The following is a 22,133-nucleotide window of genomic DNA, read 5'->3' as shown; positions in this document are numbered from 1 at the left end:
CGTCCCCATCCCAGTTCGTGTCCCCCGGTGTCCCCTGAACCCCCCGATGTCCCCTCAATGTCCCCAAGCCTCCAGTGCCACCTCCCTGTGTCCGCCAATGTCCCCCCAAGTGTCCCCTGTGACCCCCCCAATGTCCCCAAGTGTCCCCAACCCACGGGGTGGGGGGAGGGGGTCCCACTGGTGACAGAAGGTGACAATTGGGGGATTTGGTGACAATTCCAAGGATTTGGGGACAATGGGAGGAATTTGGGGACAATTCTGGGGGGATTTGGGGACAATTTGAGGACACTGGGGGAGATTTTGGGGACAATTCTGGGGATTTGGGGATGCTGGGGGGATTTGGGGACAATTTTGGGGGGATTTGGGGACAACGGGGGGGTGCTGAAGCTGGAAATGTCCCATTTTTGTCCTTTTTTTCCCCATTTTTGTCCCTTTTTTCCCCATTTTTGTCCCATTTTTTTTGTCCCCTCCCCCCCCTCGGGGACATCGCGGCTTTTGCCAAAATCTTTTATTGGCGCCCCTCCCCCACCCCCCCCCCCCGTCCCAACCCCCCCCCCACCCCCAAATCCCCCCCAAAAAACCCAAAAAAAACCAAAAAAAAAAAAACCCCAAAACACCAAATAATAAATACCCGAGAGAATTCCGTTAAAAAGGGGAATTTTGGGGAATTTTTTTGGGGGGAATTCCGGGAATTTTGGGGCTCCCCGATTATCACACGGTGATAAGGCAGCGGTGACACCCCCGGGGGGGGCGGATTTTGGGGGGAATTTTGGGGAATTTTGGGAATTTTTGGGGTGTGGGGGGGGAGGGAGTTTTCGGCTGTACAAATTTACAAAGGGGGAGGGGGAGGGAAATCCGAAATTTGGCGGGAAAATCCCAAAATTCGGGGGAAAAAAATCCCAAAGTTGGGAGGGAAAATTCCAAAATTGGGAGGGGGGGGGAAAAAATCCCAAAAATTGGGAGGGAAAATTCCAAAATTCGGGGGAAAAATCCCAAAGTTGGGAGGGAAAATTCCAAAATTTGGAGGGAAAAAAATCCCAAAATTGGGGGGAGAAAAATCCCAAAATTTGGAGGAGAAAAATCCCAAAATTGGGGGGGGAAAATCCCAAAGTTGGGAGGGAAAATTCCAAAATTTGGAGGGAAAAAAATCCCAAAATTTGGGAGGGAAAAAATCCCAAAATTGGGAGGGAAAATCCCAAAATTCGGGGGAAAAATCCCAAAGTTGGGAGGGAAAATTCCAAAATTGGGAGGGGGGAAAAAAATCCCAAAATTTGGAGGAGAAAAATCCCAAAATTTGGGGGGGAAAAATCCCAAAAATTGGGAGGGAAAATTCCAAAATTTGGAGGGAAAGAATCCCAAAATCGGGAGGGAAAAAATCCCAAAATTGGGAGGGAAAATTCCAAAATTTGGAGGGAAAAAAATCCCAAAATCGGGAGGGAAAAAAATCCCAAAATTGGGAGGGAAAATTCCAAAATTTGGAGGGAAAAAAATCCCAAAATTTGGGAGGGAAAATTCCAAAATTTTGGGGGGACAAAAAATCCCAAAAATTGGGAGGGAAAATTCCAAAATGTTGGGAAAAAGTCCCAAAATTGGGAGGGGAAAAATCCCAAAATTTGGGAGGGGGAAGTCCCAAAATTTGGGGAGGGAAAATCCAAAATTTGGGGGGGAAAATCCCAGAATTTGGGGAGGAAAAATCCCAAAAATTGGGAGGGAAAAATCTCAAAAATTGTGGGAAAAAAAATCCCAAAATTGGGGGGAAAATCCCAAAATTTGGAGGGGAAAATCCCAAAATTGGGAGGGAAAAAATCCCGAAATTTGGGGGGAAAAAAAAAATCCCCAAAATTTCTGAATTTTTTTTGGGGCAGAGGAAAATCCTAAAAACTGTGGGGAAATCCCAAAATTTGAGAGGGAAATCCCAAAAACTGGGACACAAAAAATTAAAAAACCGGGAAAAAAAAAAAATTCCTAAAATTTGGAATTTACCCGTGGGGGGGGAAAAAAAAATTCTAAAAATTTGGGGGGAAAATCCCTAAAATTTGGGATTTACCTGGAGGGAAAAATCCCCAAAATTTGGGATTTATTTGGGGGGGGGGGGGGGGAGGAAAAATCTGAAAAAATCTGAAAAATTGGGAAAAAAAAAATTCCCTAAAATTTGGGATTTACCTGGAAGGGAAAAATCCCAAAAATTGTCCCAAATTTGGGGGGGGGGGGGGGGGAGGGGACAGAGCCCTTCAGGCCTGGGCAAGGACAGGTGACAATGGGAGGTGCCAGCAGGTGCCACCTCACCTGTCCAGGTGTGTCCAGGTGTGCCCAGGTGCCACCTCACCTGTCCAGGTGTGCCCAGCTGTGCCCAGGTGCCACCTCAGCTGTGTCACCCTGGGCAGGGCAAGGTGACAAAAGGCCACCAGGTGCCACCTCACCTGTCCAGGTGTGCCCAGGTGTCACCTCAGGTGTGTCCTCACCTGTCCAGGGCACGGGAGGTGACAGAAGCCACCAGGTGTCACCAACACAGAGAAATGGATGACGTCACTGTGGTGCCACTTCCTGTCCTGTTCCTGGTCTGTGATGAGGTCTCCAGGTGTGCCCAGGTGTGTCCAGGTGTGTCCAGGTGTGCCACCTCACCTGTCCTGGGCATGGGAGGTGACAGAAGCCACCAGGTGCCACCAACACTCAGCAATCAATGACGTCACTGTGGTGCCACTTCCTGTCCTGTCCCAGCACCGTGTCCAGGTGTGCCCAGGTGCCACCTCAGGTGTGTCACACCTGGTCCATGGGCAGGGGGAGGTGACCGAGGCCACCAGGTGCCACCAACACGCACGAAAATGAATGACGTCATCGTGGTGCCACTTCCTGTCCTGTCTCAGCGTGGCGCCCAGGTGTGCCCAGGTGTGCCCAGGTGTGTCCAGGTGCACTCTCACCTGTCCATGGGCGGGGGGAGCTGACAGAAGCCACCAACACAGAGAAATGGATGACGTCACCGCGGTGCCACCTCTCATCCCGTCGCAGGGCGGTGCCCAGGTGTGCCCAGGTGCGTCCAGGTGTGCCCAGGTGTGCCCAGGTGTCACACGAACACCTTGGCCAGGGCGTCGGCGCCGGCGCTGGCGCTGAGGGCGCGCCGGGGGTGGAAGGCCACGGCCAGCACGGCCTCCTCGTGCTTGCGGCGGTGAGCAGGTAACTCCTGCACACAGGTGCGCTGGCACAGCTGCCACAGGCGCAGGGAACAGTCGTGACCTGGGGACACAGAGGGGACACAGGTGACACAGGTGAGCAGGTAACTCCTGCACACAGGTGCGCTGGCACAGCTGCCACAGGCGCAGAGAGCAGTCGTGACCTGGGGACACAGAGGGGACACAGGTGACACAGGTGAGCAGGTAACTCCTGCACACAGGTGCGCTGGCACAGCTGCCACAGGCGCAGGGAACAGTCGTGACCTGGGGACAGAGAGGGGACACAGGTGAGGTGACACAGGTGACACAGGGGACACAGATAAGACAGGGGACACAGGTGACACAGGTGACACAGGTGAGCAGGTAACTCCTGCACACAGGTGCGCTGGCACAGCTGCCACAGGCGCAGGGAGCAGTCGTGACCTGGGGACACAGAGACACAGGTGACACAGGTGACGTGACACAGGTGACACAGGGGACACAGGTGACACAGGGGACACAGGTGAGCAGGTAACTCCTGCACACAGGTGCGCTGGCACAGCTGCCACAGGCGCAGGGAACAGTCGTGACCTGGGGACACAGAGGGGACACAGGGGACACAGGTGAGCAGGTAACTCCTGCACACAGGTGCGCTGGCACAGCTGCCACAGGCGCAGGGAGCAGTCGTGACCTGGGGACACAGAGACACAGGTGACACAGGTGAGGGGACACAGGGGACACAGGGGACACAGGTGAGCAGGTAACTCCTGCACACAGGTGCGCTGGCACAGCTGCCACAGGCGCAGGGAGCAGTCGTGACCTGGGGACACAGAGACACAGGTGAGGTGACATAGGTGACACAGGGGACACAGGTGAGACAGGGGACACAGGTGAGGTGACACACGTGACACAGGGGACATAGGGGACACAGGTGAGGTGACACAGGTGACACAGGTGACACAGGGGACACAGGGGACACAGGTGAGGTGACACAGGTGACACAGGCACATTCATGACCGGGGCACAGAGAGAACACACCTGGAACACACCTGGGGACACAAGGACAGGTGACAATGACAGTGACAATGACAGGGGTCACTCAGTGGTCACTCAGGGGTCAGTGGTCACTCAGTGGTCACTCAGGGGTCAGTGGTCACTCAGGGTCACTCATTGGTCACTCAGGGGTCAGTGGTCACTCAGGGGTCACTCAGGTCAGTGGTCACTCAGGGGTCAGGGGTCACTCAGTGGTCACTCAGGTCAGTGGTCACTCAGTGGTGGGTCAGTGGTCACTCAGGTCAGTGGTCATTCAGGGGTCAGGGGTCAGTGGTCACTCAGGTCAGTGGTCAGTGGTCACTCAGGGGTCAGTGGTCACTCAGTGGTCACTCAGGGGTCAGGGGTCACTCACTGCCGGACAGCAGGAAGGCTCCGCTGGGGTCCAGGGCCAGGCAGGTGACGGCGTCCAGGTGAGCGACCATGGAGTGAACGACCTTACCTGGGGACGGCACGGGGGGCGTGGTCACCGGGGGGCGTGGCCAATGAGAGGTGTGACCAAATGGGGCGTGGCCAGCGAGGGGCGTGGCCTGTGGGGGTGTGGCCGCTTGGGGCGTGGCCAATGAGGGGGCGTGGCCTCTTTCCACCCTCATTAATGGCAGCGACGCCCCCTCGTTATCCCAATTAACCCCAATTAAACTAATTACCCCAAACGGCTAATTGGCGGCTAATTACCCCCAATTACCCCTTAACCACCACAATCAAGCTAATTACCCTTAATTACCCCTAATTAACCCTCATCACTCCAACACAGCTACCTCCAATTATCCCTAATCACCCCATTAAGCTAATTACGCCTTAATTAACCCTAATCACCTTAATAAAGCTAATTATCTTTAATTACACCTAATTTCCATAATCACCCCAATAAAGCTAATTACTGCTAATTACCCCAATAATGTTAATTACCCCAATCGCCCCAATCAAGCTAATTAGCCCTAATTAAGGCTAATGAGGCTCAGGACTCTCACCTGTGCGGTTGTCCAGGTAGCGAATGCCGCGGTCGTCGCTGGCCGTGATGGTCAGAGGCTGCGAGGGGTGAGTGACCACCTGGTTCACCTGGCCAGAGCCACCTGAGGGGACAGCAGGGTCAGGGCACACCTGGGGACACCTGGGGTCAGTGACCACCTGGTTCACCTGGCCAGAGCCACCTGAGGGGACAGAGCCAGTCAGGGCACACCTGGGGGACACCTGGGGTCAGTGACCACCTGGTTCACCTGGCCAGAGCCACCTGAGGGGACACAGCCGTTCAGGGCACACCTGGGGACATCGGGGGGGTTCAGGTGGCCCCAGGTACCCCTTGGGGACACTGGGGGGGTTCAGGTGATCCCAGGTACCCCTTGGGGACATTGGGGGGTGTTCAGGTGAACCCAGGTGAACCTTGTGGGGGTTCAGGTGACCCTTGGGGACATTGGGGGGGTGTTCAGGTGGCCCCAGGTACCCCTTGGGGACATTGGGGGGGGTTCAGGTGGCCCCAGGTACCCCTTGGGGACACTGGGGGGGTTCAGGTGATCCCAGGTACCCCTTGGGGACATTGGGGGGTGTTCAGGTGAACCCAGGTGAACCTTGTGGGGGTTCAGGTGACCCTTGGGGACATTGGGGGGGGTTCAGGTGGCCCCAGGTGACCCTTGGGGACATTGGGGGGGGTTCAGGTGGCCCCAGGTGACCCTTGGGGACATTGGGGGGGTCACTCACCGCCGTTTGGGGACACCAGGGTGGCCTTGGTGACCTCGAGGTCGTAGAGGACGGTGGCACCTGAGCGGAACCCGGCCACCAGCTGGGCCGGCTGGGTGGCCACGAACGTCACCGAGGTGGGGACACCGTGATCTGAAACGGGGACAGGTGAGGGACAGGTGTGACACCTGCACAGGTGAGGGGACAGGTGTGACACCTGCACAGGTACGTCCAGGTGTGTCACACCTGGGTGGCCACGAATGTCACACCGTGATCTGTAACAGGAACAGGTGTGACACCTGCACAGGTGAGGGGACAGCTGTGACACCTGCACAGGTATGTCCAGGTGTGACACCAGACAGGACCTCAGGGTGTCCAGGTGTGTCCCCAATGTGTCCCAGGTGTTCTCAGGTGTGTCCACAGCATGTGCCAGGTGTGTGCAGGAGTGTCCCCAATGTACCCAGATGTCCCCAGGTTGCCCAGGTGTGTCCCCGATGTGTCCAGGTGTGCCCAATGTGTCCCAGGTATCCCCAGGTGTGTCACTAGCATGCCCAGGTGTGTCCCCAATGTGTCGAGGTGTGTCCCCAATGTCCCCCCAATGTCCCTAGGTCACTCAGGTGTGTCCCCAGGTGTCCAAAATGCCCCCAGGTGTGTCCCCACATTATTCAAGTGTGTTCCCAATGCCCCCAGGTGTCCCAGATGTGTTCCCAATGTCCCCAGGTGTGTCCCCAGGTGTCCCCGCTCACCTTTGTGCCCATCTAGGACGCTCAGGAGGTGCCACCCCCGGTGTCACCTCTGCTGTCCCCACGGGGGTCCCAGAGGTGTCCCCAATGTCCCCAGGTGTGTCCCCAGTGTCCCGAAGTGTGTCCCCAGGTGTGTCCCTAATACCCCCAGGTGTGCCCCCAATGCCCCCAGGTGTGTCACCAGGTGTCCCCAATGCCCCCAGGTGTGTCCTCAATGCCCCCAGGTGTGTCCTCAGGTATCCCCAATGTCCCCAGGTGTGTCCCCAGATTATTCAGCTGTGTCCCCAGGTGTGTCCCCAGGTGTTCCCACTCACCTTTGTGGCCGTCCAGGACGCTCAGGCAGGTGCCAGCCCCGGTGCCACCCCCGGTGTCACCTCCACTGTCCCCGTGGGGGTCCCAGAGGTGTCCCCAGGTGTGTCCCCAGGTATGTCCCCAATGTCCCCAGGTGTCCCCGCTCACCTTTGTGCCCATCCAGGACGCTCAGGCAGGTGCCAGCCCCGGTGCCAGCCCTGGTGCCACCGCCGCTGTCCCCGCGGGGGTCCCACAGGTGTCCCCAGGTATGTCCCCAGTGTCCCCAGTGCCCCCAGGTGTGTCCCCAGGTGTTCCCGCTCACCTTTGTGCCCATCCAGGACGCTCAGGCAGGTGCCAGCCCCGGTGCCACCCCCGGTGTCACCTCCACTGTCCCCACGGGGGTCCCAGAGGTGTCCCCAGGTGTGTCCCCAGATTATTCAGCTGTGTCCCCAGGTGTCCCCGCTCACCTTTGTGACCGTCCAGGACGCTCAGGCAGGTGCCAGCCCCGGTGCCAGCCCCGGTGCCACCGCCGCTGTCCCCGCGGGGGTCCCAGAGGTGTCCCCAGGTGTGTCCCCAGGTATGTCCCCAATGTCCCCAGGTGTTCCCGCTCACCTTTGTGGCCGTCCAGGACGCTCAGGCAGGTGCCAGCCCCGGTGCCAGCCCCGGTGCCACCGCCGCTGTCCCCGCGGGGGTCCCAGAGGCGCACGGTGCCGTCGGCCGAGCACGAGGCCAGGTGGCGGCCGGTGACATCGAACGCCAGGCCCCACACGGCGTCAGAGTGACCGTCCAGGACCCCCCGCAGAACACCTGGGTCTGGGGACACGGGGACAGTTAGGGACAGGGGGGACAGGGGGGACAATGGGGACAGTGGGGACAGTTAGGGACAGGGGGACAGGGGGGACACTGGGGACAGGGGGGACATTGGGGACACTGGGGACAATGGGGACAGTGGGGACATTGGGGACAGGGGGGACAGCGGGGACACTGGGGACAGTGGGGACAGGGGGGACACTGGGGACAGGGGGGATAGGGGGGACAATGGGGACACGGGGACAATGGGGACACGGGGACAATTAGGGACAATGGGGACGGGGGGACAGTGGGGACAATTAGGGACAGGGGAGACAGTGGGAACACTGGGGACGGGGGGAGAGTGGGGACAATGGGGACAGTGGGGACAATGAGGGACAGGGGAGACAGTGGGGACAATGGGGACAGGGGGGACATTGGGGACACTAAGGACATTGAGGGGATTGAAGACATTGGGGGGGGTTGGGGACACTGGGGACATTGGGGACATTGAGGACATGGGGGATATTGAGGACATTATTGGGGGGATTGGGGACACTGGGGACATTGGGGATATTGGGGAGCTTGGGGACACTGAGGACACAAACGGGGACATTGGGAGGACTGAGACATTTGGGGACAATAGGGACACGGGAGAGTTGGGGACATTTGGGGGTGGCATTGTCCCCACATCCCCAAGTGCCACCACGGCCCCGGTGCCCTTCAACCCCCTCCCAGTGTCCTCCCCTGTCCCCAGGTGCCACCACCACGTCCCCAAAGTGTCCCCAAGTGCCACCCACCGTAGCCATCGTAGGGGTCGCTGTCCAGGGCCGGGAGGCGCCAGCAGCGAATCCGAGCGTCCACCCCGGCACTGCAGCACAGCCCGGTGTCACCTGGGTCACCTGCGTCACCTGTGTCACCTGGGCCACCTCCTGCCACCGCCACCGCCAGCACCGGGCCCCTGGGATGGGACAAAGTGACAGAAATCACACGGAGTTATTGTCACCTGGGTCACCTGTGTCACCTACTGGGCCCCTGGGATGGGACAAAGTGACAGAAAACTGGAAAAAAGACACAGCCAGGTGACAGCAAGGTGACACTGAGGTGACAGCGAAGTTACACTGAGGTGACATTGAGGTGACACTGAGATAACAAAGAGGTGAGACTGAAGTGACATTGTGGTGACACTAAGGTGACAATGAGGTGACAATGAGGTGACACTGAGGTGCCATGGAGGTGAAGCTGAGGTGATGCTGAGGTGACAATAAGGTGACAATGAGGTGACACTGAGGTGACACTGAGGTGACACTGGGGTGACACTGAGGTGACAATGAGGTGACACTGGGGTGACACTGAGGTGACACTGGGGTGACACTGGGGTGCCATGGAGGTGACACTGAGGTGACACTGAGGTGACACTGGGGTGACACTGGGGTGACCCTGAGGTGACCCTGAGGTGACACTGGGGTGACACTGGGGTGACACTGGGGTGCCATGGAGGTGACATTGAGGTGACACTGGGGTGCCATGGGGGTGCCGACCTGTGCCCGCGGAAGGCGTACACCGGCTCCACGTCCAGCGCCGCGCTCCTGAGGGGACAACGGTGACAAAACCCGGTGACACAACCCCGGTGACACCGGCGTGCCACCACCCCCCCCGTGTACCCCCGTGTCACCCATTGCCACCCACTGTCCCCCATTGTCACCCATTGTCCCCCAGTGTCACCCACTGTCCCCCACTGCCACCCATTGTCACCCATTGTCACCCAGCGTCCCCCATTGTCCCCCAGTGTCACCCATTGTCCCCCAGTGTCCCCCAGTGTCCCCCAGTGTCACCCACTGTCCCCCATTGTCTCCCATTGTCCCCCAGTGTCCCCCACTGTCCCCCATTGTCCCCCAGTGTCACCCATTGTCCCCCAGTGTCCCCCAGTGTCCCCCAGTGTCCCCCAGTGTCCCCCATTGTCCCCCAGTGTCACCCATTGTCACCCACTGTCCCCCATTGTCCCCCATTGTCCCCCAGTGTCCCCCATTGTCCCCCAGTGTCCCCCAGTGTCCCCCATTGTCCCCCAGTGTCCCCCAGTGTCCCCCATTGTCCCCCAGTGTCCCCCAGTGTCCCCCATTATCCCCCATTATCCCCCAGTGTCCCCCCAGTGTCCCCCAGTGTCACCCAGTGTCCCCCAGTGTCCCCCAGTGTCCCCCATTGTCACCCACTGTCCCCCACTGTCACCCATTATCCCCCATTATCCCCCAGTGTCCCCCAGTGTCCCCCAGTGTCACCCATTGTCACCCAGTGTCCCCCATCATCCCCCACTGTCCCCCAGTGTCCCCCATTGTCCCCCAGTGTCCCCCATCGTCCCCCATTGTCCCCCAGTGTCCCCCAGTGTCCCCAGTGTCACCCATTGTCCCCCAGTGTCCCCCAGTGTCCCTCAGTGTCCCCCAGTGTCCCCCAGTGTCACCCATTGTCCCCCAGTGTCCCCCAGTGTCCCCCAGTGTCCCCCAGTGTCACCCACTGTCCCCCATTGTCCCCCAATGTCCCCCAGTGTCCCCCAGTGTCCCCCAGTGTCCCCCAGTGTCCCCCAGTGTCACCCACTGTCCCCCATTGTCCCCCAGTGTCCCCCAGTGTCCCCCAGTGTCCCCCATTGTCCTCCAGTGTCACCCACTGTCCCCCAGTGTCCCCCAGTGTCCCCCATTGTCCCCCAGTGTCCCCCAGTGTCCCCCAGTGTCCCCCAGTGTCCCCCATTGTCCCCCAGTGTCCCCCAGTGTCACCCACTTCCTGGGGACGAGCGGTTTCTGCAGGTTCCAGAGTTTGAGGGTGGCGTCCTCGGAGGCCGTGACGAGCGCGGGGGTGACAAGGGACAAAGGCCAGCGCCCGCACGGCGTCGTAGTGACTGCGCAGCGTCAGCCGAGGGCTCCAGCTGCGCTTGGGGGCCACCGCGGGGCCACCGGGCACCTGGGGACACCGGGGTGGCACCTGGGGACACCGGGGTGACACCTGGGGACACGGGGGTGACACCTGGGGACACGGGGGTGGGACCTGGGGACACGGGGGTGGCACCTGGGGACACGGGGGTGGCACCTGGGGACACCGCGGGGACACCGGGCACCTGGGGACACGGGGATAGCACCTGGGGACACGGGGTGGTGGCACCTGGGGACACCGGAGGTGACACCTGGGGACACGGGGGTGGAACTTGGGGACACGGGTGGTGGCACCTGGGGACACCGCGGGGCCACCGGGCACCTGGGGACACCGGGGTGACACCTGGGGACACGGGGATGACACCTGGGGCCACCGCGGGGCCAACCGGGCACCTGGGGACACGGGGGGTGGCACCTGGGGACGCCGTGGGGACACTGTGGGGACAGTCAGGGGACACTGTGGGGACATTGTAGGGACACTGTGGGGACAGTGTGGGGACACTGGGGACAGTGTGGGGACAGTGTGGGGACAGTGTGGGGACATTGTAGGGACAGTGTCACTCACGTCACCGCCGTCGTTGTCGTTTGTCACCGTCAGCTCCGCCAGGTCCCCGAGCCCGTCCAGGGCCAGCGAATCAGCGGGGACACCTGGGGACAATGGGGACAATGGGGACACCTGGGGACAATGGGGACACCTGGGGACAATGGGGACAATGGGGACACCGGGGACAATGGGGACACCTGGGGGACAGTGACACTGGAGTGGCACTGAGGACACAGGGACACCCCAGATGACACAGGTGAGGTGACACAGGTGACACACAGGTGACTCACAAGGTGACAGAAATGACCCAGGGGACACCCAGGTGAAACACAGGTGACACACAGGTGATTCATAGGTGACAGAAGTGACCCAGGTGTGACACAGGTGACACCACCAGGTGACACACAGGTGACACACAGGTGACACAGGTGACACCCAGGTGACACACAGGTGTATCTTTACCTTCAGGTGGCCGCAAGTGGCCCTGGTGGCCGTGGTGGCCCGAGGTCCCCGTCCCGCAGGTGGCACCGGTGGCTCTCTGTGACAATGGGGGGAGGGGTCAGGGGGTGTCCCCAAGGTGTCCCAAAGTGTCCCCAATCTCACCTCTGATGTCCCCAGGTATCCCCAAACTCACCACCCAGGTGTCCCCAGGTGTCCCCAAGGTGTCCCAAAGTGTCCCCAGTCTCACCTCTGATGTCCCCAGGTGTCCCCAGGTGTCCCCAAACTCACCCCAGGTGTCCCCAGGTGTCCCCAAGGTGTCCCAAAGTGTCCCCATTCTCACCTCTGATGTCCCCAGGTGTCCCCCAAGGTGTCCCCAGGTGTCCCCATTCTCACCTCTGATGTCCCCAGGTGTCCCCAAGGTGTCCCCAGGTGTCCCCATTCTCACCTCTGATGTCCCCAGGTGTCCCCAAACTCACCCCAGGTGTCCCCAAGGTGTCCCCATTCTCACCTCTGATGTCCCCAGGTGTCCCCAGGTGCCCCCCAGGTGTCCCCATTCTCACCCCTGATGTCCCCAGGTGTCCCCAAGGTGTCCCCAAGTGTCCCCAATCTCACCTCTGATGTCCCCAGGTGTCCCCAGGTTGTCCTCAGGTGTCCCTCAGGTATCCCCAGTCTCACCTCTGATGTCCCCAGGTGTCCCCCAGGTGTCCCCAGGGTGTCCCAAAAGTGTCCCCATTCTCACCCCTGATGTCCCCAGGTGTCCCCAGGTGTCCCCCAGGTGTCCCCATTCTCACCCCTGATGTCCCCAGGTGTCCCCAAGGTGTCCCCAGGTGTCCCAAAGTGTCCCCATTCTCACCCCTGATGTCCCCAGGTGTCCCCAGGTGTCCCCCAGGTGTCCCCATTCTCACCCCTGATGTCCCCAGGTGTCCCCAAGGTGTCCCCCAGGTGTCCCCCATTCTCACCTCTGATGTCCCCAGGTGTCCCCCAGGTGTCCCCAGGTGTCCCCCAGGTATCCCCAGTCTCACCTCTGATGTCCCCAGGTGTCCCCAAGGTGTCCCCAAGGTGTCCCCATTCTCACCTCTGATGTCCCCAGGTGTCCCCCAGGTGTCCCCAGGTGTCCCCCCAGGTATCCCCAGTCTCACCTCTGATGTCCCCAGGTGTCCCCAGGTGTCCCCATTCTCACCCCTGATGTCCCCAGGTGTCCCCAGGTGTCCCCAAGTGTCCCCCAATCTCACCTCTGATGTCCCCAGGTGTCCCCAAGTGTCCCCATTCTCACCTCTGATGTCCCCAGGTGTCCCCAAGGTGTCCCCAAAGTGTCCCCATTCTCACCTCTGATGTCCCCAGGTGTCCCCAGGTGTCCCCAAGGTGTCCCCAGTCTCACCTCTGATGTCCCCAGGTGTCCCCAAGGTGTCCCAAAGTGTCCCCAGTCTCACCTCTGATGTCCCCAGGTGTCCCCCAGGTGTCCCCAGGTGTCCCCCAGTGTGTCCCCCAGGTGTCCCCCCAGGTGTCCCCAAGGTGTCCCCAGGTGTCCCCATTCTCACCTCTGATGTCCCCAGGTGTCCCCAAGGTGTCCCCAGGTGTCCCCAGGAAGTCGAACTCCCCCAGGGCGTCCTCTGAGTCCTCCTCATCCTCATCCTCATCTTCCTCCTCCTCGGGGACCCTGGGGACCCCCTGGGGACAGCGAGGGGACAAAGGTCAGGGGTGGGACACCTGGGGACGATTCCCCCCAAAATCTCCTGGAATTGTTGTCCCCCCCCCCCCCCCAAAAAAAAAAAAATTTCCTAAAAATCCCCTGGGAATCGTCAAATTAAAAAAAATAAAAATTTAATTCCCAAATCCCCAAAAATCCCCAAAAATCCCCCCCAAAAACCCCCCCAAATCCCCAAAAATCCCATAAAAATCCTCTAAAAAAATCCCAAAATATTTCCAAAAAATCCTCAAAAATCCCCCCAAATCTTCTCAAATAATCAAAAAAATCCCCCCAAAACCCCCTAAAAAAATCCCCAAAAAAATCCCCCAAAAATCCCCAAATTCCCTCCTAAAAAAATCCAAAAAAATCCCCCAAAATCCCCTAAAAAAATCCCCAAAAAATCCCCCAAAATCCCATTAAAAAAATCCCAAAAATCCCCTAAAAAATCCCCCCAAAAATCCCCTAAAAAATCCCCAAAAAATCCCCAAAAATCCCCTAAAAAAAAAAAAATCCAAAAATTTCCAAAAAATCCCACAAAATCCCCAACCCCCCCCCCAAATCCCCTAAAAAAACCCCAAAAATCCCCCCAAAAATCCCCCAAAAATCCCCCCAAAAAATTCCAAAAAATCCCCCCCAAAATTTCCAAAAAATCCCCCCAAAAATCCCCTAAAAAAAAAACCCAGAATCCCCTAAAAAAATCCCCAAAATCCCCCAAAAATCCCCTAAAAATCCCCTAAAAATCCCCTAAAAATCCCCTAAAAAATCCCAAAAAAATCCCCAAAAATCCCCCAATCCCCCCCCCCCAAATTTTGGGGTTCCGGGACCTTCCCCCCTCCTGCGGGGCTGGGGGTTCCCCGGGGTGGGGGAGGGGCCCTCGGGCTCCTCTTCCTCATCGCTGTCTTCCTCGGGGGGGGAGGGGCTGAGCCCCGGCCCCGCCTCCTTCCCGGCGTTCCTGGAGAGGGGAAAATTCGGGAAAATTCGGGAATTTTGGGAGAAAAAAAAAAAAAAAAAAAAAGGGGGGAGAAAGAAAAGGGAAAATGGAGTTAGAAAGGATGGAAAAAAAAAGGCAAAATCTCACGGGAAATCCCAAAAATCCTGCAAGAAAATCCCAAAAATCCACAAGAAATCTCAAAAATCCTGCAGGAAATCCCAAAAATCCGATGGGAAATGTCGAAAATCCCACGGGAAATCCCCAAATTCCCATTGGAAATCCCAAAAATCCTGCAGGAAATTCCAAAATCCTGCAAGAAATCCCAAGAATCCAATGGGAAATCCCGAAATTCTCAAAAAAATTTCCAAAACCCCCCCAAAAACTCCCTAAAAACCCCCAAAATTCCCTAAAAATCCCCAAAAAATCCCCCAAACCCCCCCCAAATTCCCCAAAAATTCCCCAAAAAATCCCCAAAAATTCCCTAAACCCCCCCCCAAAATTCCCTGAAAATCCCCCAAATTCCCCAAAAATACCCCAAAAATTCCCCAAAATCCCCCGAAAAATTCCCTAAAACCCCCCCAAAATTTCCCCTAAAAAATCCCCCCAAAATCCCCCAAAATTCCCTAAAAATCCCAAAAAAATCCCCCAAACCCCCCCAAATTCCCCAAAAATCCCCCAAAAATCCCCAAAAATTCCCTAACCCCCCCCAAAATTCCTTAAAAATCCCCCAAATTCCCCAAAAATCCCCCCAAAAATTCCCCAAAATCCCCCGAAAAAATTCCCTAAAACCCCCCCCAAATTTCCCTAAAAATTCCCCCCAAAATTCCCTAAAAATCCCCCCCAAAATTTCCCTAAAAATTCCCCCAAAAATCCCCCAAAAATTTCCCTAAAAACCCCCCAAAAATTTCCCTAAAAATTCCCCCAAAATCCCCGAAAAATTCCCTAAAAAACCCCCCAAAATTTCCCTAAAAATTCCCCCAAAATTCCCTAAAAATTCCCCCCAAAAATCCCCCAAAATCCCCTTTAAATCCCCCCAAAATTCCCGAATTTTCCCCCCCCCAAACCTCTGGATCTGCTCCTCGATTTTCCGCAGCAGCAGCGACTCCGTGGGTGGGGGAGGGGAGGGGGGGCTCCCCGGGCTGGGGGGGGCCCCAGGAATTCCCGAAATTCCCGAAATTCCCGAAATTCTTCCCGGAATTCCCGGGGGGCTCCGGCCCAGGAGGGAGCGAAGGCGCCGGGATCTCATGTCCAGGATGGTGTCGCTGTAACCAACCTCCTCCAGGTACCTGGGAATGGGGAAAAAATGGGGAAAAAATGGGGAAAAATGGGAAAAAAATGAGATTTTGGGAGATCCCCAAAAAATTCCCAAATGTTCCACAAAAAATTCCCATGAAAATACAAAAAAAATCCTGCAAAAACGGCCCAAAAAATCCCAAAACGCTGCAAAAATTCGCCCCCCAAAAACCCAAAAAACCTCCAAAAAAAATCCTGCAAAAATACAACAAAAATCCCCCCCCCAAAAAGTCCCAAAATCCTGCAAAAATACCCCAAAAAAATCCCCCCCAAAATGGCCAAAAAATCCCAAAGTGCAGCAAAAATTCATTGAAAAAACCCCAAAAATCCTTCACAAAGATTGCCCCAAATAATCCCAAAATCCTCCAAAAAAAATCCTGCAAAAATACAAAAAAATCCCCCCCCAAAAAAATCCCCAAATCCTGCAAAAATACCCCAAAAAATCCCCAAAAAACTCCAGAAATATTTCCCCCAAAATTCTCCCTAAAAAAAGCCCCAAAATCGCTCCCCAACCTCCTCCAGGTACCTGGGAATGGGGAAAAAATGGGGAAAAAAATGGGAAAAAATGGGATTTTGGGAGATCCCAAAAAAATTCCCAAATGTTCCACAAAAATTCCCATAAAAATACAAAAAAAATCCCACAAAAATCCTGCAAAAATTCCATTAAAACCCTGTAAAAAATGACCCAAAAAACTCCAAAAATGCCCCAAAATTCCACCTGAAAAATAAAAAAAAAAAGTCCCAAAAATGCTCCACAAAGATTGCCCCAAAAAACCCCAAAATTCTCCTAAAAAAACCCCAAAATCCCTCCCAACCTCCTCCAGGTACCTGGGATTGGGGAAAAAATGGGGAAAAAATGGGGAAAAATGGGAAAAAATGGGATTTTGGGAGATCCCCAAAAAATTCCCCAAAATTCCCATGAAAATACAAAAAAAATTCCCGCAAAAAACGGCCCAAAAATCCCAAAACGCTGCAAAAATTCGCCCCCAAAAAACCCAAAAAACCTCCAAAAAAAATCCTGCAAAAATACAAAAAAATCCCCCCCCCCAAAAAATCCCCAAATCCTGCAAAAATACCCCAAAAAATCCCCCCCCAAAATGGCCAAAAAATCCCAAAGTGCAGCAAAAAATTCATTGAAAAAAACCCAAAAAACCTCCCCAAAGATTGCCCCAAAAAACCCCAAAATTCTCCTAAAAAAGCCCCAAAATCCCTCCCAACCTCCTCCAGGTACCTGGGAATGGGGAAAAAATGGGGGAAAAAATGGGAAAAAATTGGGAAAAAATGGGATTTTGGGAGATCTCAGAAAAGTTCCCAAATATTCCCCAAAAATTCCCATGAAAATACAAAAAAATCCCATGAAAATCCTGCAAAAATGGCTAAAAAATCCCAAAATTTACTCCAAAAATCCCCCAGAAAAAATCTCCACAAAAATTTCCCAAAAAACCCCACAAAATTCTCCCAAAAATTCTCCAAAAAATCTCATAAAAATACCCCCAAAAATGGCCCCAAAAAACCCCCAAAATGTTGCAAAATTTTCCCCCAAAAATCCAAAAAAAAAAAGCCCCAAAAACGCCCCAAAAAAACTCCACAAATTTTTCCAAAAAAACCCCAAAATTCTCCTTAAAAAATCCTGCAAAAAATCCCCAAAAATCCGACAAAAACCACACCCCAAAATTGCTCAAAAATATCTCAAAAACTGCCCAAAAAATCCCAAAAAATCCCCCAAAAAAACCCCAAAATCACTCAAAACCAACAAAAAACCCCCAAAATTCCTCAAAAATCCCCAAAAAACCCCAAAAAAGCCCCAAAATCTTCAAAAAAAATCTCCTAAAAAATCAAATTATTTCTCAAAAAATCACCCCAAAAATCCAAAATTTCTCCAAAAATCCCGGAAAAAAAAAAACCCCAAATCCCCCAAGCCCCCCCCAAATCCTCCCTGACCCCAAAAATTCTCAAATTTTCCCCAAATTTCCCAAAATTCCCCGATTTTCCCCCAAATCTGCACTCACTGGCGCAGGAGTTGCCTCCCCTCCTTCCAGGCCCCCTCGAGCTCCACGGGGCCGTTGGAAACTGAAAAAAAAAAAAAAAAAAAGAGAATTTAGAGAGGATAAAAATCATTAAAAATAATTGAAAATGACCCAAAAAATAATCAAGAATAATCTAAAAAATAATAGAAAATTAATCCAAAAAATAATCCCTAAAGATTCCATAAAAGATCCAAAAAGAATCCAAAATTAATAAAAAAAAATTTTCAAAATTAACCCAAAATCTAACCCCAAAATTAATCCCAAGTAAGCTAAAAAATAATCCAAAAATAACCCAAAATAACCCCAAAATCGACCCTAAAAATAACCAAAAATTAATTCAAATTAACCAAAAAATAATCCAAAAATCAACCCCAAAAAAATCACAAATCCCCCCAAAATAACCCCAAAAAAATTTCCCAAATCCTCCCAAAAATTCAAAAATCGCAAAAACCCCAAAAAATCCTGAACAATCCCCCCCCAAAAAACCCCAAAATTTCTCCTAAAACCCAAAATCCCCCCTAAAAAAAACCCCAAAATTCCCCCTAAAAACCCCAAAATTCCCCCTAAAATCCCCCAAATTCCCTCCAAAATAACCCAAAAACGCTTGAAAAAAAATCCCAAATCCTCCCAAAAATCCCCAAAAATTCCAAAAATCCCCAAAACCCCAAAAAATCCTGAACAATTCCCCCCAAAAAAACCCAAAATCCCCCCTAAAAAATCCCCAAATCAGCCCAAAAAACCCCCAAAATCCCCCCAAAATAACCCAAAAACTCTCAAATAAAAATCCCAAATCCTCCCAAAAATTCAAAAATCGCAAAAACCCCAAAAAATCCTGAACAATCCCCCCCCAAAAATCCCAAAATTTCTCCTAAAACCCCAAAATCCCTCCTAAAAAAACCCCAAAATTCCCCCTAAAAACCCCAAAATTCCCCTTAAAATCACCCAAAAACGCTCGGAAAAAAAATCCCAAATCCTCCCAAAAATCCCCAAAATCCCAAAAATCCCCCAAAAACCCCAAAAAAACCCCCAAAAAATCCCCAATTTTTGGGGTTCTCACCGGGCTCCTCCGGGCGTTTCTCCCCCGGCGCCTCCGTCCCGAATTTCAGTTTGTGGTACTTGGACCTGGAAACCGCAAAAAAAAAAAAAATTTTGGGATTTTTTTGGGAATTTTTGGGGGTTTTTTTTGGGATTTGGGGTCCTGGGGATTTTTTGGGGTTTTTTTTTGGGGTGATTTTGGGGTTTTTTAGGCGATTTTTGGGGGTGGTTTTGGGGTTTTCAAGGTGATTTTTGGGGGTTTTTTTGGGGTGATTTTGGGGTTTTTTAGGTGATTTTTGGGTGGGGTTTTTTTTGGGATTTGGGGTTTTTTTGGGATTTGGGGTCTTGGGATTTTTTGGGATTTTTTTTTTGGGTGATTTTGGGGTTTTTTAGGCGATTTTTGGGGTGGTTTTGAGGTTTTCAAGGTGATTTTTGGGGGTGATTTTTTTTGGGATTTGGGGTTTTTTGGGGTTTGGGGTCTTGGGATTTTTTGGGGGTTTTTTTGGGGTGATTTTGGAGTCTTTGGAGCCATTTTTGTTTTTTTTTTTAAAGTTTTCAAGGTGATTTTGGGGTGATTTTTTTGGGATTTGGGGTTTTTTGGGGATTTGGGGTCTTTAGGGATTTTTTTGGGGATTTTTTTGGGGTGATTTTGGGGTTTTTGAGGCGATTTTTGGTTTTTTTTTAATTTTCAAGATGATTTTTGGGGTGATTTTTTTGAGATTTGGGGTTTTTTTGGGATTTAGGGTCTTTAGGGATTTTTGAGGATTTTTGGGTTTTTTTGGGGGGTGATTTTGGGGTTTTTGAGGCGATTTTTGGGGGTTTTTTTTAAGTTTTCAAGGTGATTTTCACGGTAGCTTTTTTGGGATTTAAGGTCTTCAGGGATTTTTTTTTGGGGTGGCATTTTTTGAATTTTGTGGCCTTTTTTGGGGTGGATTTTTGGGATTTTTTTCTGATGATTTTGGGCAGATTTTGGGATAATTTTGGGGCAATTTTCACTATGGTTTTGGAGCAAATTTCGTGTTGCTCTTCTGAGATTTTTCAGCCGATTTTTGATTTTTTTTCGAGTTTCCCCTGAGATTTCCAACTGCTTTTCGAAGCATTTTTTCAGGAATTTCAACCCAATTCCCAAAACAATTTTTCCTGGGATATTTTCCAGGGATTTCTGGTATTTTTTAGGATTTTTTTTCCCCCCTCACCTTTCCTGTTTGAGGGCGAATTCCAACATCCGGATTCGCCGCACCAGGTCCAGCTTCAGATTCTCCTGCCCCTTCCTCTCCCCCTGCAGGAACGCCACCCTGTGCCTGGGGACACCCGGGGGTGACATTGGGGACACCCAGGGGGGACATTGGGGACACCCAGGGGTGACACTGGGGGACCCTCAGGGTCCTTCAGATTCTCCTGCCCCTTCCTCTCCCCCTGCAGGAACGCCACCTGTGCCTGGGGACACCCGGGGGGGACATTGGGGACACCCAGGGGGGACAGAGACACCCAGGGGTGACATTGGGGGACACCCAGGGGGGACATTGGGGGACACCCAGGGGGGACATTGGGGACCCTCAGGGTCCTTCAGATTCTCCTGCCCCTTCCTCTCCCCCTGCAGGAACGCCACCTGTGCCTGGGGACACCCAGGGGGGACACTGGGGACACCCAGGGGACACCCAGGGGTGACATTGGGGACACCCAGGGGGGACAGAGACACCCAGGGGTGACATTGGGGACACCCAGGGGGACACCCAGGAGGGGACATTGGGGACACCCAGGGGGGACATTGGGGACACCCAGGGGGGACAGGGGCACCCAGGGGACACCCAGGGGTGACATTGGGGACACCCAGGGGGGACATTGGGGACACCCAGGGGACCCTTTGGGGGGGGGCACCCAGGGAGTGTCCCCAACCCTGGGGGGTGACAGGGAGGTGGCACTGGGAAGGTCCCCAATGCCCATCCCAGTGTCCCCACACCCATCCCAGTATCCCCACTGCCCATCCCAGTATCCCACCAGTGCCCATTCCCAGTATCCCCAATACCCATCCCAGTATCCCCATTGCCCATCCCAGTATCCCCACACCCATCCCAGTATCCCCAATGCCCATCCCAGTATCCCCACACCCCATCCCAGTACCCCCAATACCCATCCCAGTATCCCCACACCCATCCCAGTGTCCCCAATACCCATCCCAGTGTCCCCACACCCATCCCAGTATCCCCAGTGCCCATCCCAGTCTCCCCAATACCATCCCAGTATCCCCAGTGCCCATCCCAGTCTCCCCAATACCATCCCAGTATCCCCAATACCATCCCAGTATCCCCACACGCCATCCCAGTATCCCCAGTGCCCATCCCAGTCTCCCCAATACCATCCCAGTATCCCCACACGCCATCCTAGTACCCCCAATACCCATCCCAGTATCCCCAGTGCCCATCCCAGTACCCCCAGTGCCCTCCCAGTATCCCCAATACCCATCCCAGTACCCCACACCCCTCCCAGTATCCCCAGTGCCCATCCCAGTACCCCCAGTACCCTCCCAGTACCCCCAATACCCATCCCAGTATCCCCAATACCCCTCCCAGTATCCCCAGTGCCCTCCCAGTCTCCCCTCCCCCGCTCCCGCCGTGTCCCCGGTCCCGTCCCCCGCCCCCTCCCCGGTGTCCCCACCCCCTCTCCCGCCGCCCCGGCCGCCATTTCCTCCCAAGATGGCGCCAGCAGCGGCCACCCCACCCCCGGTGTCCCCCGGTGTCCCCTCAGCGTCCCCTCAGCCACCCCTCCCCCTCATGAGGGGACCCCAGGCCGCCATTATTATTACCTGCAGCTCGGCCCTCTCCGCTTCCCAGCGCCCTTTCTCCGCCTCGAATCGCGCCCATTCGTGCTGGATGAAGTGCAGGATGCCCGGCAGGCTCAGCCCGGTTCGTGCCGGGGCTTCGGCGGCGGCGGCGGCGGCGCCGGGAGCGGGGGGAGAGGGCGGAGGTTGGGCCCGGACCGGCGGAGCCCGCTCGGCCGCCATGGCGGCTGCCACAAAGGGAGCCACGCGCGGCGGCGCTTCCTGCCACAAAGGGAGCCGGAAGTGGGGTGGGGCGAGGGGCGGGGCCTAGAGCGGAAGAGGCGGGGCTTAACACGGAAGCGAGCCGCCTTATACGGAAAAAGCGTGGCCAAGGGGGAGGCGCCGTTGCCGTGGCAACGGGAGGCGAGGGGGGGATAGAGCGGATTTTTTGGGATATTTTTGGGGGTTTTTTTTTGTGGGTTTTGGGGCGTTTTAGGGGGTTTTGGGATTTTTCGGGTGCTCTTCGGAAGGTTAGAGGGGATTCCGGGGTTTTTAGGGAGTTTTAGGGTTTTTCAGCGGCTCTTTGGGAGCTTAGGGGAAATTTTTGGGGGGTTTTTAGGGGGTCTTTGGGAGGTTAGAGGAGTTTTGCGGGGTGTAGGACATTTCTGGGGGAGGTTATAGGGGATTTGGGGGGATTTGGGGTTTTCTTGGCAGCTCTTTGGGGGTATAGAGGGGATTTTGGGGGGTTTGGGGTTTTTTTGGGAACTCTTTGGTGGGTTGGAGGGGACTTTGGATGTTTACAGGAG

The 22,133-nt window shown here is 54.6% G+C and overlaps 1 protein-coding gene across 1 annotated transcript; it reads right to left on the bottom strand.

The window, feature by feature from the left end:
* Window positions 1-640: 640 nt before the first annotated feature.
* On the bottom strand, window positions 641-21,634 carry STRN4 (striatin 4). The gene is given in 17 exon segments (XM_088155147.1): window positions 641-3,231; window positions 4,552-4,638; window positions 5,168-5,269; window positions 5,892-6,023; window positions 7,517-7,717; window positions 8,494-8,654; window positions 9,235-9,282; window positions 10,463-10,536; window positions 10,538-10,642; window positions 11,177-11,259; window positions 13,135-13,282; window positions 14,070-14,235; window positions 15,279-15,500; window positions 17,517-17,577; window positions 18,592-18,656; window positions 19,766-19,866; window positions 21,370-21,634. Coding segments are annotated over 17 exon segments (2,127 nt in total). The 5' UTR covers window positions 21,571-21,634; the 3' UTR covers window positions 641-3,061.
* Between the last annotated feature and the right edge of the window lie 499 nt (window positions 21,635-22,133).

This window comes from Sturnus vulgaris, chromosome 35 (genome assembly GCF_052056855.1).
Source record: "Sturnus vulgaris isolate bStuVul1 chromosome 35, bStuVul1.hap1, whole genome shotgun sequence".
Taxonomy (NCBI): Eukaryota; Metazoa; Chordata; class Aves; order Passeriformes; family Sturnidae; genus Sturnus; species Sturnus vulgaris.
This window is presented reverse-complemented; position numbering and strand designations above follow the sequence as displayed.